This window comes from Molothrus aeneus, chromosome 10 (genome assembly GCF_037042795.1).
Source record: "Molothrus aeneus isolate 106 chromosome 10, BPBGC_Maene_1.0, whole genome shotgun sequence".
NCBI classification, from domain to species: Eukaryota; Metazoa; Chordata; class Aves; order Passeriformes; family Icteridae; genus Molothrus; species Molothrus aeneus.
In genome coordinates this window covers 6,940,294-6,952,427 of record NC_089655.1, presented here as the reverse complement: position 1 = coordinate 6,952,427, position 12,134 = coordinate 6,940,294, and the positions used below count along the sequence as shown (strand labels likewise).

Here is a 12,134-nt window from a genome sequence, read left to right as displayed (position 1 = left end):
GCTCCAGATATTACCTGAAAACTTAGTGACTTCAAAGAATCTGGAAAAAAGCAAAGGCCACTGAAAGCGAGCAAAATCTACAAGTTGCTCCTTCACAGTCTGAGAGGAGAGATGGTCCTGTGTGTATGGGGCCTGCAGGAAAAAAACACACCCAAGGTTTTCTCAGTAAAATCTGGTTTGCATGATCTGCAGACAATAAAGAACAAGCCTGATCCCAGAGATCCCAACAATCCTCTGCTGTTACTAGTGTCAAGGGAACTTGGAGAAAGTAAATCAGGAATGGTCTCCAGGGACCCACATGCAGCTAACAGTGCCCACAGGCATCTGGATTCCAAATTTCCCTCAAATCCCCACCGACCTATTCAAAGTCTAATGCACCTTGGATGCCATGGAAATAATTCAGGTAATCCATTTCCAGATCAAAAGCCAATACTTCATGCCATGCCCATCCTGACTTGGTTTTCAGATGGAAAATAGAGCCTTAAAGCTACTCTATTCAGAGATTTAAATGTACTTTTTCATTCTTCCCCCTTGCTCTTCATATGGAAGTGTGAGCAGAAAGGCTTTCTGCTCCCCCAGACCTAATGAGCTATTTGGGATCTCCAAACTGAGCTCGTTCTCCTTCTTCCCCTGCAGACTACTAATAAATAAAAATGGTGAAAGAAGCAGAAGCTGGTGCTCAAGAGTGGGTACCCAGCAGTGCCTGACAAACCTCTTACCTTAGCATGTGCATAGGTTACAAGGCTCACCCACTTTTCCAGGGGTTTGGACTTCAGCTGTTTTACTGGAATACAGTCATGAAGCACCTTCTGCACAAGTTCATTGTGGATGGTATCTCCAAATTGGATATAACAATATTTTGCACCTATCTCCACCAAATCTTCCTCCTGAAACAATTAATCCATTAAAAGAGGCCTAGAAGGATGTCAGAAAGGCTAGATAGCGTCTTTCAAACTTTGAACCATTTAGGAATTGGGTTTTCTCAATTTTTGTCTGGATAACTCTTAACAGTCTTCCAGCATGAGGAGGGATAAACTTCACACAATCATAACATCAGAAAGATTATTAGCAAAGATATTTTAAAGTACAACCCAATTTGGCCCTTTGGACATGCCTTCAAGCTCCCACTGAACTGGCAGCTGCATGGAAGGAGAAAGTATTAATTAAAACTGTCAGTGTGACAGCTGGCACAATCACCTGGACAGGGATTGTGCGTTAAGAAGGGAAGGGTCGTTCACATCCCTTGAGAGGAATAGTGGATTTGTCTTTACAAACAAGCTGTGGGTCTGCTGGTAGATAAAACTAGCACTGGGAGATAAAAGAAACAATGGGAAGGATTCCACTGATTGATGAATGGAAAAATATATTTGCTTTTACAAATAAACTTTAGGTTGCTGATAAATGAAATTAGACATTGAAAGATGAAAAAAACAATGGGGAAGAAAAACCCCTAAATTCCATAAGAATTAAAAATTGAAAAGGAGGGTTATATATTGGAGGGAAGTCTTTGGTATCGGGCATATTGGGAAGTCTGTACCTCTCAAGTACCTCAGCCAGTGGGGAAAGAGAGAGGGAAATGTGGCCAGGAAATTGGGATAAAAAGGAGGCTGCGTCCTCCAAAAATCTGAGAGATCCCAGGGGAATGCCCCATGGCCTCTCCCTTTATTAGAATAAAGTAACAGGACTCCTCTGTCTCCTTTTTGGACACAACCCTCGGGTGTTTGTGGATTAATTTTCCTAACACACTACAAACTCAATTCATATTCCTGCTTTGTAACGTGGGAAGCACTAATCCAGTTTTGTCTCTTTAGGAGGCTGAATCAGGAGCCCCACCTTGTCACAGCGGTACTCTCCAAAGCGAACGCCCCGGATGACCTGGTGGTAGATGAGGTCGGTGCTGACGGGATCCTGGCGGGAGCTGTGCCAGGGGGTGAAGATCTCCTTGCGGAAGTAGAGGCGCCAGGGCGCGTGGCGCTCGTGGGTGCCGCGCTCCTTCACCAGCTGCTCGCACTGCGAGATGGCGTCCAGCACGTGCTCCCGGCCCCCGCCCAGCGACCACACCTGCCACACAGGGACACTGCATTTACTGCCAGCCTGCCTGAAGGACAATCCACACAAAGCTCCTGGTCTCCTGAGTGCAAGGAAAACTCCAAAAAGGTAAGCAGATGAGTATGCAAGTTGTATGGGATAAGTGGATATATTTTTACTGGTCAGCTATGTGGCAAAGGAAACCTTACAGGGCTGCAGCAAGAATTGCTGAGTGATGAGCCAATAGAAAGGCAGAATAGGATTATCAGGTCTTGAGATCCAGCTGGGATTCAGAGCTGATTTGGTTTCAGTGCAGGACTGGGTTGAGGGTGTTCCAGAACTCAGGAATCCTCAGTGAGGCTGGGGGGCAGCAGCAACTCCACAGAAAGAGAAGGGAGCTTTCATTCTATTTTTCTACACTTTACCTTATCAAACACAGCAATGTAGAGTGAAAACCCAAAGATATCCTTCAGTTTGATTTTATCTGCTATGAACTGACAGATCTCTTTGGCAGTGGAAGCAGAGTCTGCAGGGACAGTGATGCTTTGGCCATTCATCAAGGTGACATTAAACATAATGGGTTTCTTCTGCTTTGTTGCCTGTAATTCAGAGTTAAATGAGAGAAAAAAAAATATGGACAAAACTTACTTTCTTCTGAAGAATGAAATAAGCTTTTAGATCTAAGAGCTACACACCCTGTACAACCTGATCAACAGTCTTTAAGTGAATCACCAACACCCACATAGTTTCTTCAAAGCATGGTGACTTGTAAATATAAATTACATCCCTGGAGCCCACTGGACTCAAGTTTTCTCCTCCTCACAGCTCAGTAGAGCTGATAATCACATAACAGTGCCAACTGATAGACTTTTCATGAGCCACATTTGTCCTGATGACTTCTGTGAACAGCAGTACATACATCAGTGGAGAGATGGCCTGCAGCAAGCACATTGCCCAGGAAGATGTGTGTTAAGCAAGAGGGTCCCTGAGATTTAGGGAGGAATTGAACTAAGGTCTTTATTTGAAAGGGGATGGGGGACAGATTTTTAATTGCTAGGGTGACATTTAAAGGAAGTGGAGGACAATATAGCACCATCATACTCCCTTCTTCCTTTCATTTTAAAAGCATAAGCTTTGCTCAGTTCTTTCCAAAAGTGATAGTAAAAGCTTTCCTCAGGAGATTGTTTCTGGCCTGTGGTTCCTGAGTGGATGGAGGTACCTCCCTGCAAATCATCTGCTGCTGCTTACGTACTTTTCTGCATTTAGGGTAACTGAATAGCCAGAAGAGGTGTATCCAAGAACCTGCCCCAGACCAAGGTGGCTGGTCTTCAATCCCCTTGTGCAATTGATTTCCATTATTTGATTTAGGAACGCCTGCTATTACAGGTTAGTGAATGTAGTATAACTGCAAAGTAAGCAGTATATTTAGAAAAAACAGTACAAAATATTCCAGATCAATATAATTAAGCCAAAAGGGAGTTGCTACCTGAAGTTCCAGCCAGCTGGGAGGTTCAGTCCGGGCCCCATTGCTGTAGGTGCGTCTCAGACGCTCAGCACAGTACGGAGCGTAGCCCGTAGGCCCGTGGTGGATGAAATTCAACAGGTACTGCATTCACAGAGCAGGAGAAGGAGTTAGGAAACATTAATCCTCAGAAAACATTAAAAACCTTCTGCAGCTGATACACTAGATTAGAGTGATCCATTAGCTTTCAGTTCACCAGAAAATATTAAAGATTAGGGTTGGAATTAATGTGTTTAAAAAGGAGGCTTGAGACAGTTTTCAATCATTCTTCAGAACTTTCAGTCCAAAGGGAGAGAAGATTTGTGTCAGTCTATCCACCATGTTTAACTACATGAGTAGTGGAGACTCTGTTCTTATGGTTAGGTTAGAGCAAGAGTTAGTGTTTTCAACCCAAGAGCCTGAAGTTTTATGACATGCTGTACAAATGGAAGAGCTGGGAAGAGGGCTAGTGGCAGATTAGCTCTAATGATGATTGATACTTTTAGTTCTACCAAGTTCTCTGGCAATATCAACTGAAGTCCATGATTAAGATGGGACATTTGAAGAGATGAATGGAACAACCTGACCTTTTGGAGTCTGTATGGCTCTTGGATGACACGGACTTGTATTTACGTATCTGTACTTAGTGCAAGCATGCCTCATTCACCTGGTTATTTTAGTGACTAAAAATATTCCTAGAGGTAGGGTATGGTCATGTCTTTCATGAATTCTGCATGCTTCCAAGTCTTTGGATGAAGACTGGTGTCAAAATATGCCTATGGCTTGTGACTGGTTTGTTCCAAGTAGGGCCCATTTAACAGCATTTATGATTAGATTGATTATTTGAACTGTAGTAAAGCAAGGCTGAAGTTTCATGCTCATCCATGGATCCTCTTTGCCTCTCAGATCTAGGAGGAAGCCTGATGTCAAGTTGGAGCCACAGGTTGAGTTTTTATCCTGTGGTGAAGTGGATTTATCATACATCTAAACTTGGAAATTAATAAATAATTAAAAAGTCCAAGTATCTGTTGGACTTTTTAGGGCCTAGAAATATAGGGTAAGGACTGATAAAACTTTGGGGTGTGATTTTATACTGGCCTCCTGAATGTATTTGATCACAAGGGTTGTAACTAGAGACATCTTTTGGTTGTCTTTGGCTGGAAAGGCAGAATTTGAGAGGTTAAAATTTGCCAGATCCCTTGCAGATTATAGATCTAAAATGAGAGCTGTGATGAACCACAGAATCCAAATTGTATGATGTGTAATGAAAAAGATAAAATATGAATGCAGCAATAATTTATTTAAATTCCTGGATAAGCATATGAGATGAGAAAGCTTCTGCTGAAACCGCAGCACCAGCTGCTCTGGAAGTCAAACATTTTATGTGGCTGTCAGCATCAAAACATCAAAATACACAAGACACCAGCTGAGCTGAGGTGTGTGAGCTGCTGTAGGAAGGGTTAACAGTGTACCTTCACAAACGTGTCTGAAGGAGGAAAGCAGCCAAGGCAAAGTGACAGAAGGATCCAGCCACGAGCATAGCTGCTCCTGTTGCTGTTTTCTGTGAGTTGTTTGCAAATCTGGCAGTAAATCTCATCTCTGTAACGAAACATGTGAGAGCAACAGATAATTCACTGTCTGAACTGTCTTTGGCTACGTTTCGACTGCAAGCTTGGCAGAATTGCAGCATGATGAGGTAGATCTGAGCTAGGTTCAACCACAACAGCTAAGATAGCACCTGTAATGCACCTCAGGAAATAGCTTTGATATGGAAAAGGCTCCAGGCATGCTTAGGACCTTTTGCTATCCCTTCTGACTCAAGTGCAATTCCCATGCTGAATTAACTTCTGTGAGAAGCAGGAGGCTGTGCAGGAAAAACAACTGGTGGGTCATCCAGCTGTGAAATGGCATTGCTGTATAAGAACCTTGATGTGTAACTTGCTCTGAGCTCTCTACAGCATGTGGGTTGTAGCTCATGGCTCTTGTCTGTCTGCTTGTAGGTGGATTTGGGGATAAGGATGGGGGACACCCTGCTTAATTTTATATCTATAAAGTCATTCTCCAGGACTGTGGAAAAAGGATGCTGGATTTCCTTGATGCAATGGGCACCTGGCCCTAGGAAGAGGGTACAAATTTCCTACCTGATGGCAGGACGCAGAATTGCATTGCCAATAATGAAGTGTACTTTTTCTAGGTTGGACATAGGTCTCTGAGAGATCGAGATGTCCTCTTGGAAAGCCTCTTCTCCACTTCGTAGCTGCTCTGTCACCTGAAAGAAACAGAGTAGAACCCCAGAGTGCTCTGGAAATCTCCCCTCTTAGCAGGCAGCTCCCCCATAAATGAGAGACATTCCTTCTCTATCTTACTGGCTAAAACTCTTCCTGCTCAGTGCAGGAGAGCCAGGCCATATTACCCCCTTCCCTCTAAAGGTAACTTATTAAATGTGCTGTTACAGCACTATCTCTGGCTAGGAGAACTTTTTTGTACTCTCCTGTACAGCCCTAAGCACATGGTTCTCAGTCTGCTCAGGCCTCTGGGCAAGCTGTTCTGTAATGCTAGCAATTCTCAGTAGTAAATTTCTCCTGGTGTTCTCTGCCGGAGAACAGACAACATGGGGATCATGTCCAAAGAACACTGCACCATGTATCCCACAAAGGGCTGCCCTGGCTTGGCAGGGGAACAAGTTCTCAGCTGGGAGGTTGCTCACATAACATCTATCAGAAGGTGAAGACAGGGTTTCAGGCAAGAAGAAAGGGAAGCAATTTATTTCCACCTCTTACCTTCCCTGTCAGCTTGGATGACCGTTTCAGTTTCAGGGATGAAATCCCCTTAGAAATCTTATTATCCCTTCTGCCTTCTCTCTGCAATACACATTACCATTATAGGAAATCAGATTAATGCACAGCAAGAATGATTCATTAAGGACAGAAAGATGCTCAAGTGAAGATGTTTTTGTTTTTTCTTCTCCTGCCAGAAAGAGCTGAGTGTCCTGCCAGGACTTCTGCACTTGTGGCATTTCAAGTGCAGCAGCATGAAGGAGTTCCTTTGCTTTTCTCACTCTTGGTAGAACAGCACAGAAACCAAGGAAAGCAAATGAAAACACAGACAAAGTCTGCTTGTCTCACCATATTTGGGCTGTCATTCTTCAACTGGACCTGGTTTTTCCTGCCAAGTGTGTCATATATCTGTGTCATCACGGAGCTGCTCTTGGTGGTGGCACTCTTGGCAAACATTGCTGGCTCTGGCAGGTCCCCCATGAACCTCAGGATGATCACCCACACAGCTAGAGAAGCCTATAATAGCAAAAAGCACAGTCAGACAGTGCCAACAGGACCAATGGCTCCATGCCATTTCTGCCTGTTTAGATTAAGAGCATTTTCTTCCTTTACTCAGTCCAAATTGTTAAAATTCCCATTTCCTCTGGCTACCTACATGAAGAGTTTAGTTTCATACCAAACAACAAGACAGCAAGACACACAAAACTTTCCTGCTAAAGGAAGAGGGTACAGCTCTGGTGGAAAGGTCAGATTTCCTCTGTGATTGCTGAGCCCTCACCATTCCCTTTACTGACACCTGGAGATGTATTGTGGCTGGAGGGAGGTGGAGAAGCCTTGGCTGAACTGCACTCTGCATTTGCTGACCTGGACAGATAAGCAGTGGAGTAGAGTCTGCCAGGACCCTCCATGCCCAGAACTATAAAGCCAAGTAATAGCAAAGTTCTTGATGCATGGGGTCCTCCATTCTGCCAGGCTATTTAGAATTAAGGAAAACACCCTCCTCAATCCCCCTCTGGTTCAGTGGGATATTGGAGGCCTGGCCCTTCTCCTTCTGTCCTATCTCACAGACCAGCAACCCTAGCAAGAGGAGAGACATGGGTAAGCTCTCATGCTTCTTCTCTCCAGTCGATTTTTGTCCCCAAAGAGTGTCTGGAGAAGTCAAAACACACCTGAGTTCCCTCTTTGGGTAAGAACAAAGTTGACCAGAGATCCTGCATTGGGCAGGTGTTTGTGTGACGTGTCTGCCAGCAAATTGCCCAAAAATGCTGATGGGAACTGCTGCTTTGAATACCATGGCTCAGGACTATCTCCTTGGCTCTGGAGGCTCTGGTTCCCAGGGCTGTGCCAGAGCCAGGACCCAGGGATGATGGGAGCTGTGAAGCCAGGGCTGTGGAGAGGGCAGGTTCAACATGAACAACAAGGAGCAAGATACCAGGACATTGTCCTTGTCATCATGGTAGAGCAGCGGGTGCCGCAGCTGTCTCCGGACGTGAGTATGTGTGGAAGACCCCTGGAAATAAGTAGCTGCAAACTTGGGGAAGGTGTACTCTTCCAAACCATGTGCTTCCTCTTCTAGCTCCACACTCATGGGAACCATGTCCAGGTCCACTTCCTCCAGCTTGTTAGGCTTTGTTTCCAAGTCCTGTGCAGAACATGAGGAAGAAGCATATTTTCTTTTACTGAACTCTGATATGCTTATGTTTAGTTTTGCCTTTTTTTCCCCTTGGCCATAGGTCTTCCAGAATTTGCCTTTCCAGCTAACCCCAAAGCCATTTACAGTTGCTACCAACAGATCATTTGGACTCAGAGCTTGTCCTTCTGAGATGCATCCATTCCATATGGTCTTCCTGTCTTGGTCCTCAGCAAGAATATTGCTCATGGAGAATCCAGGTGTTACTGTTCACATCCAGTACTTAGCCATACCATTCTATTCTGCCCACCTCTTCCTACAAAATTCTAACCTTCACAGCTATCAGGACAAGTATATCACAGATTTTGCCTTTAAGAATATGGTATAACTTGGGTCATGAACTTTCAGCTTGTTTCAGGCAGAAAATCACTGAGAGCACTGTCAGCAGAGCGTAAGATTGGTGCCAAAATGCAGAGGGTGGTACTGTTGGGCTGGGCCAAAGAAACAAATGCAAAGTTTGAAGCCATATAGGTCCTTAAACTGCATGTGACCAAAAACCTTTGGGAACTCACCTCTGCAAGAGATGCTTTAGTGACTGGATGAATAATTTGGGGGATTCTTTCACTGTACAGAAGTTCACTAAACAGAACTGACCACTGATGGAATTCCAGCAATCAATGGGCTTACACAAGGGATAATGCAGATTACCAGTCTGCAGCTCAGTACCTCAAAACCCAGAGGAGCCTGTCCTTCTTGGCCTCCAATCATAGAAGGTAAAAACCCAAAAATTTTGTCCACCATTTCTTGGTCGCTGATAACATCATGATTTGTTGGTTTATTGCCAAGCACGTTCCTCCCTTGTCTTGCTTCTGCCTCCCCTCTCTCCTGAGTTGTCTGGTGGTCCTTTAACACAGAAATAGGCATGACTTGAACATGAACATCATGAATGAACATCATTCTGCTAGAGTGAAGGGGTATGAAGATGAAACACTTTTACAAAGGTGTGTGACTGTGAGGTCCAGCTCTGCCAGTGCAGTGTTGAAACAGGAAGTCAAATGTTGCTTGTGTCACAAAGACCTGGCCCATGAGCAGCAGGGCCCTGCTCCTACGGCTGTCTTTATGGACTGTTGGCCTATTGATAATGATGTGCAATTATACAAGAACTTAATCAACAAGAGATAATACAGGAAAAGCACAGAATTTCTAACAGAAAACCCCACAATATTTAAAATTTTAAAATGTTTTGTGTCAGAAGACTTGTAATAGCATTGGGCATATTTGGCTAAAATGTCACCTTATGTTGCAATGAGAAACGTGTATGTGTTTGCCTTGTTATATTTTCAAACAATTTTTACAAATAGGGTTACGTCTTATCTTTCTTTAAATATAGCAGTGCTCAGAGGTTTGAGCAAGTCCACAGGTGTGAGCTGGGTAATGCTGGCCAGTTTCCTCCACCAGCGTACCTACCTTTCGTAATCTCATAGCTTCTTCCCTTCCTTTCAATGGTCCCAGGACTTGGATATTCCTGGCTTCCAGCTTGTTCTGTGGACAACAGGACTATTCTGTGACTGTTTGTACAACTGCTAAGCCAACTCCCTTCTGCCTTTAACTGACTGTCCACAGCAGGACTTTGTCCCAACAGAGGCTTAGTTCAAGATGTGACATTTTAGGGAACGGCCCGTAGGCAGAAATCTGCAAACTGGCTTAGTCTTGTTTGTACAGCATTAGTACAGAAAGGAAATCAGGGAGAGGCCTCTCCAGTGCTATGGACTGCCAAGGGTAGGACCTACCAAGACATACTGCATTGGGATTCCCTTCTGAATTGTTCCTTGAGTGCCACCCTGCTGTAGAAATTGATCTCCCCTTGCAGGACGGGCTGATAACACCGATCTTATATTTTCTCCCTTCTGTCACAGCCACTGCAGCTGTATCAGAGAAGTTTTGATCCATGATAATGATCACATAAAGCAAATGTAAACAAGATCAGTCTGCTGAACACTCTGCTTTTGTACTTGGCAAGAGTTCAAATTACAATACCCCAAAATGAATATCCACACCCAATGCTACCTTAAGCCGACACTTGCTGGTGATAAAATCTCCAGTGGAATTTCATAGAAACAATGTGTTCACCAGGTATCTGTGAGCATTACCTCCCTCTTCATCCTCTGGTAGGTCTGGCGAGTGAGCATGCCCCTTGCATAGGCCTGTATGACGCGTGCAGCTCTGTGCTGCTGTGCCAGGCTCTGGCGCAGCAGGAACCCGCGGCACCGCGCCTGGAAGGCCACGATCCGCGCGCGCGTGGCCTCGTAGCGCTGGGCCAGCTGCCGGCCGCGGTACAGTGCCTGCAGCCGCCCGAAGCCCAGCAGCACCTGGGGGTGCAGAGAGAAAAGGCATCATGGCTCAGAATCTCTGCTGGTCAGAGTGACACAGAAATACATACAAGTCTCTTTTTCCAGCCCAGCAGTCGAAGAAGGAGTCAGGATTCTTCTGTTCTCGTTCTCAAGGTTGTTTATAATTTCTTATCTAGAACATTCTTTCTCTGACTCGCTGAGGTCTGTCTGGCTGGTCGGGTTGAGGCATACTGACCACCTTGGGGTGGTGTTATCTTTTTATACTAAAAACTACATGTACATTATTTATAATAACTTCTAAATACTTATCACTTATGTTAGACAGTGAGTTTCTACCTTAAACTAATCTAAAAGTGCTACTACCACAGGAGAAGATGGAGGCCAAGAAGAAGAAGGAGAAAGACTGGACACACTTAGATTCTTCTATCTTGCTTTCTGAACCCTTATTCTAAAATCACAAAAAATCTATTTTTCACCTCATGACAAACTATTACTCTACTTAAACTCTCTTGATTTGTAATTCTTCATATAAAGGTGGTAATTTGCTTTATGGGTCAAAATCAAAGTCACAGGTGTCCTGGGCTTTGTGCCAAGGTCTCTGAGCCCCTTGGCAGGGGCTTGAGCCATCTAAGACAGCCAGAGAGATGTCTTGGCTTCCGACAGTTATGGTTCCAAACCATCGAGACAGGTAGGGATGTAAGGTGGGATGAGTAGAAGACAACAAATTCTGCTAACTGGATAAAGACACTGGAAGTGGCTAATGTAATAATACCCATTATGTTTTGTTTTCTACCAGTAATAGGCCTTTAAAACTAGTATATAGAGTTATTTGGGGGATTTGTTCTAGGGAGTGGCTCCAGAAACTGACAATGGTAGCCTGGGATTACGTCAAGAGAAGGAAAAGAGCAAAAATGATGCCAGGTGAATGGAAACAATCAGACAGGAATTGCATCACTGATGCAGAATATAGAGTGTTTCTGACTGAAACTGGCAATTTCTCCTCCTTCCCATCTCAAATGGGATATTATTATTATTATTATTATTATTATTATTATTATTATTATTATTATTATTATTATTATTATTATTACTACTACTACCACTATTACTACTACTAATAATAATAATAATAACAATAATCCCTGCCACACAAATATGTAATCTGTGAGCGGCCCCAGTTTTCCTCACCCAGAAAATCCACCATCTACAGAAGATCAGCCAATATTTTTCACAGAGAATCACACATAATCATCAAAGTTGGAAGAGACCTTCAAAATTATCTAGTCCAGTTGTCAATCCAGCAGCATCATAACTACCCCTAAACCATAGCCACAGGTGCCCCATTCAGATGCCTCTTCAACACGTCGCAAGATGGTGACTCCACCACCACCCTGGGCAATTTATTCCAGAGCCTGACCACTCTTTCAGTGAAATTTTTTTCCTAATATCTAATCTGAATCTGAATCTCCCCTGGCAAAATTCTTAATAATGTGAGATTGATTTAATGACTTTTCTGGTAATTTTTTACAAATTCCCAGTTTTCCTGCAGCTCATAGCATGGTGATGATGCACAAAGGCTAGACTTGTGTTTCTGATTATAAGAAGTGTGGGACCACTTTTATGTCAGGTCTCTGGATCTAGGCCTGCCGAAGGTGAGTTGGGTCCTATTTCATCAAAAAGCAGAAATGTCACAGGTTTAGCAAGCCCTGAGAGGTCCCAGAGCCCTCCTTGGACTTTATACCCTCCTTTACACCCTGTCATCTATTCTCCCTTCAGTTGAGAATATCTTAATTCCTAATACTCCACTCTGTCTGGCAGGGTGCAATATATAAACACACACACAAATG

General features: G+C 43.9%; 1 protein-coding gene across 1 annotated transcript in view; it reads right to left on the bottom strand.

Moving 5' to 3' along the window:
- Positions 1-12,134, bottom strand: part of MYO7B (myosin VIIB) — a 45,610-nt gene that overhangs the window by 15,243 nt on the left and 18,233 nt on the right. The window contains exons 20-32 of the mRNA XM_066556580.1: positions 10,087-10,305; positions 9,404-9,478; positions 8,663-8,839; positions 7,739-7,948; positions 6,655-6,822; positions 6,310-6,390; positions 5,671-5,798; positions 5,002-5,128; positions 3,515-3,634; positions 2,454-2,627; positions 1,834-2,061; positions 720-887; positions 15-132 (exon numbers count right to left, since the gene is read on the bottom strand). Coding sequence (XP_066412677.1) covers positions 15-132; positions 720-887; positions 1,834-2,061; positions 2,454-2,627; positions 3,515-3,634; positions 5,002-5,128; positions 5,671-5,798; positions 6,310-6,390; positions 6,655-6,822; positions 7,739-7,948; positions 8,663-8,839; positions 9,404-9,478; positions 10,087-10,305 — 1,993 coding nt within the window. The remainder of the gene's footprint in view (positions 1-14; positions 133-719; positions 888-1,833; positions 2,062-2,453; positions 2,628-3,514; positions 3,635-5,001; positions 5,129-5,670; positions 5,799-6,309; positions 6,391-6,654; positions 6,823-7,738; positions 7,949-8,662; positions 8,840-9,403; positions 9,479-10,086; positions 10,306-12,134) is intronic.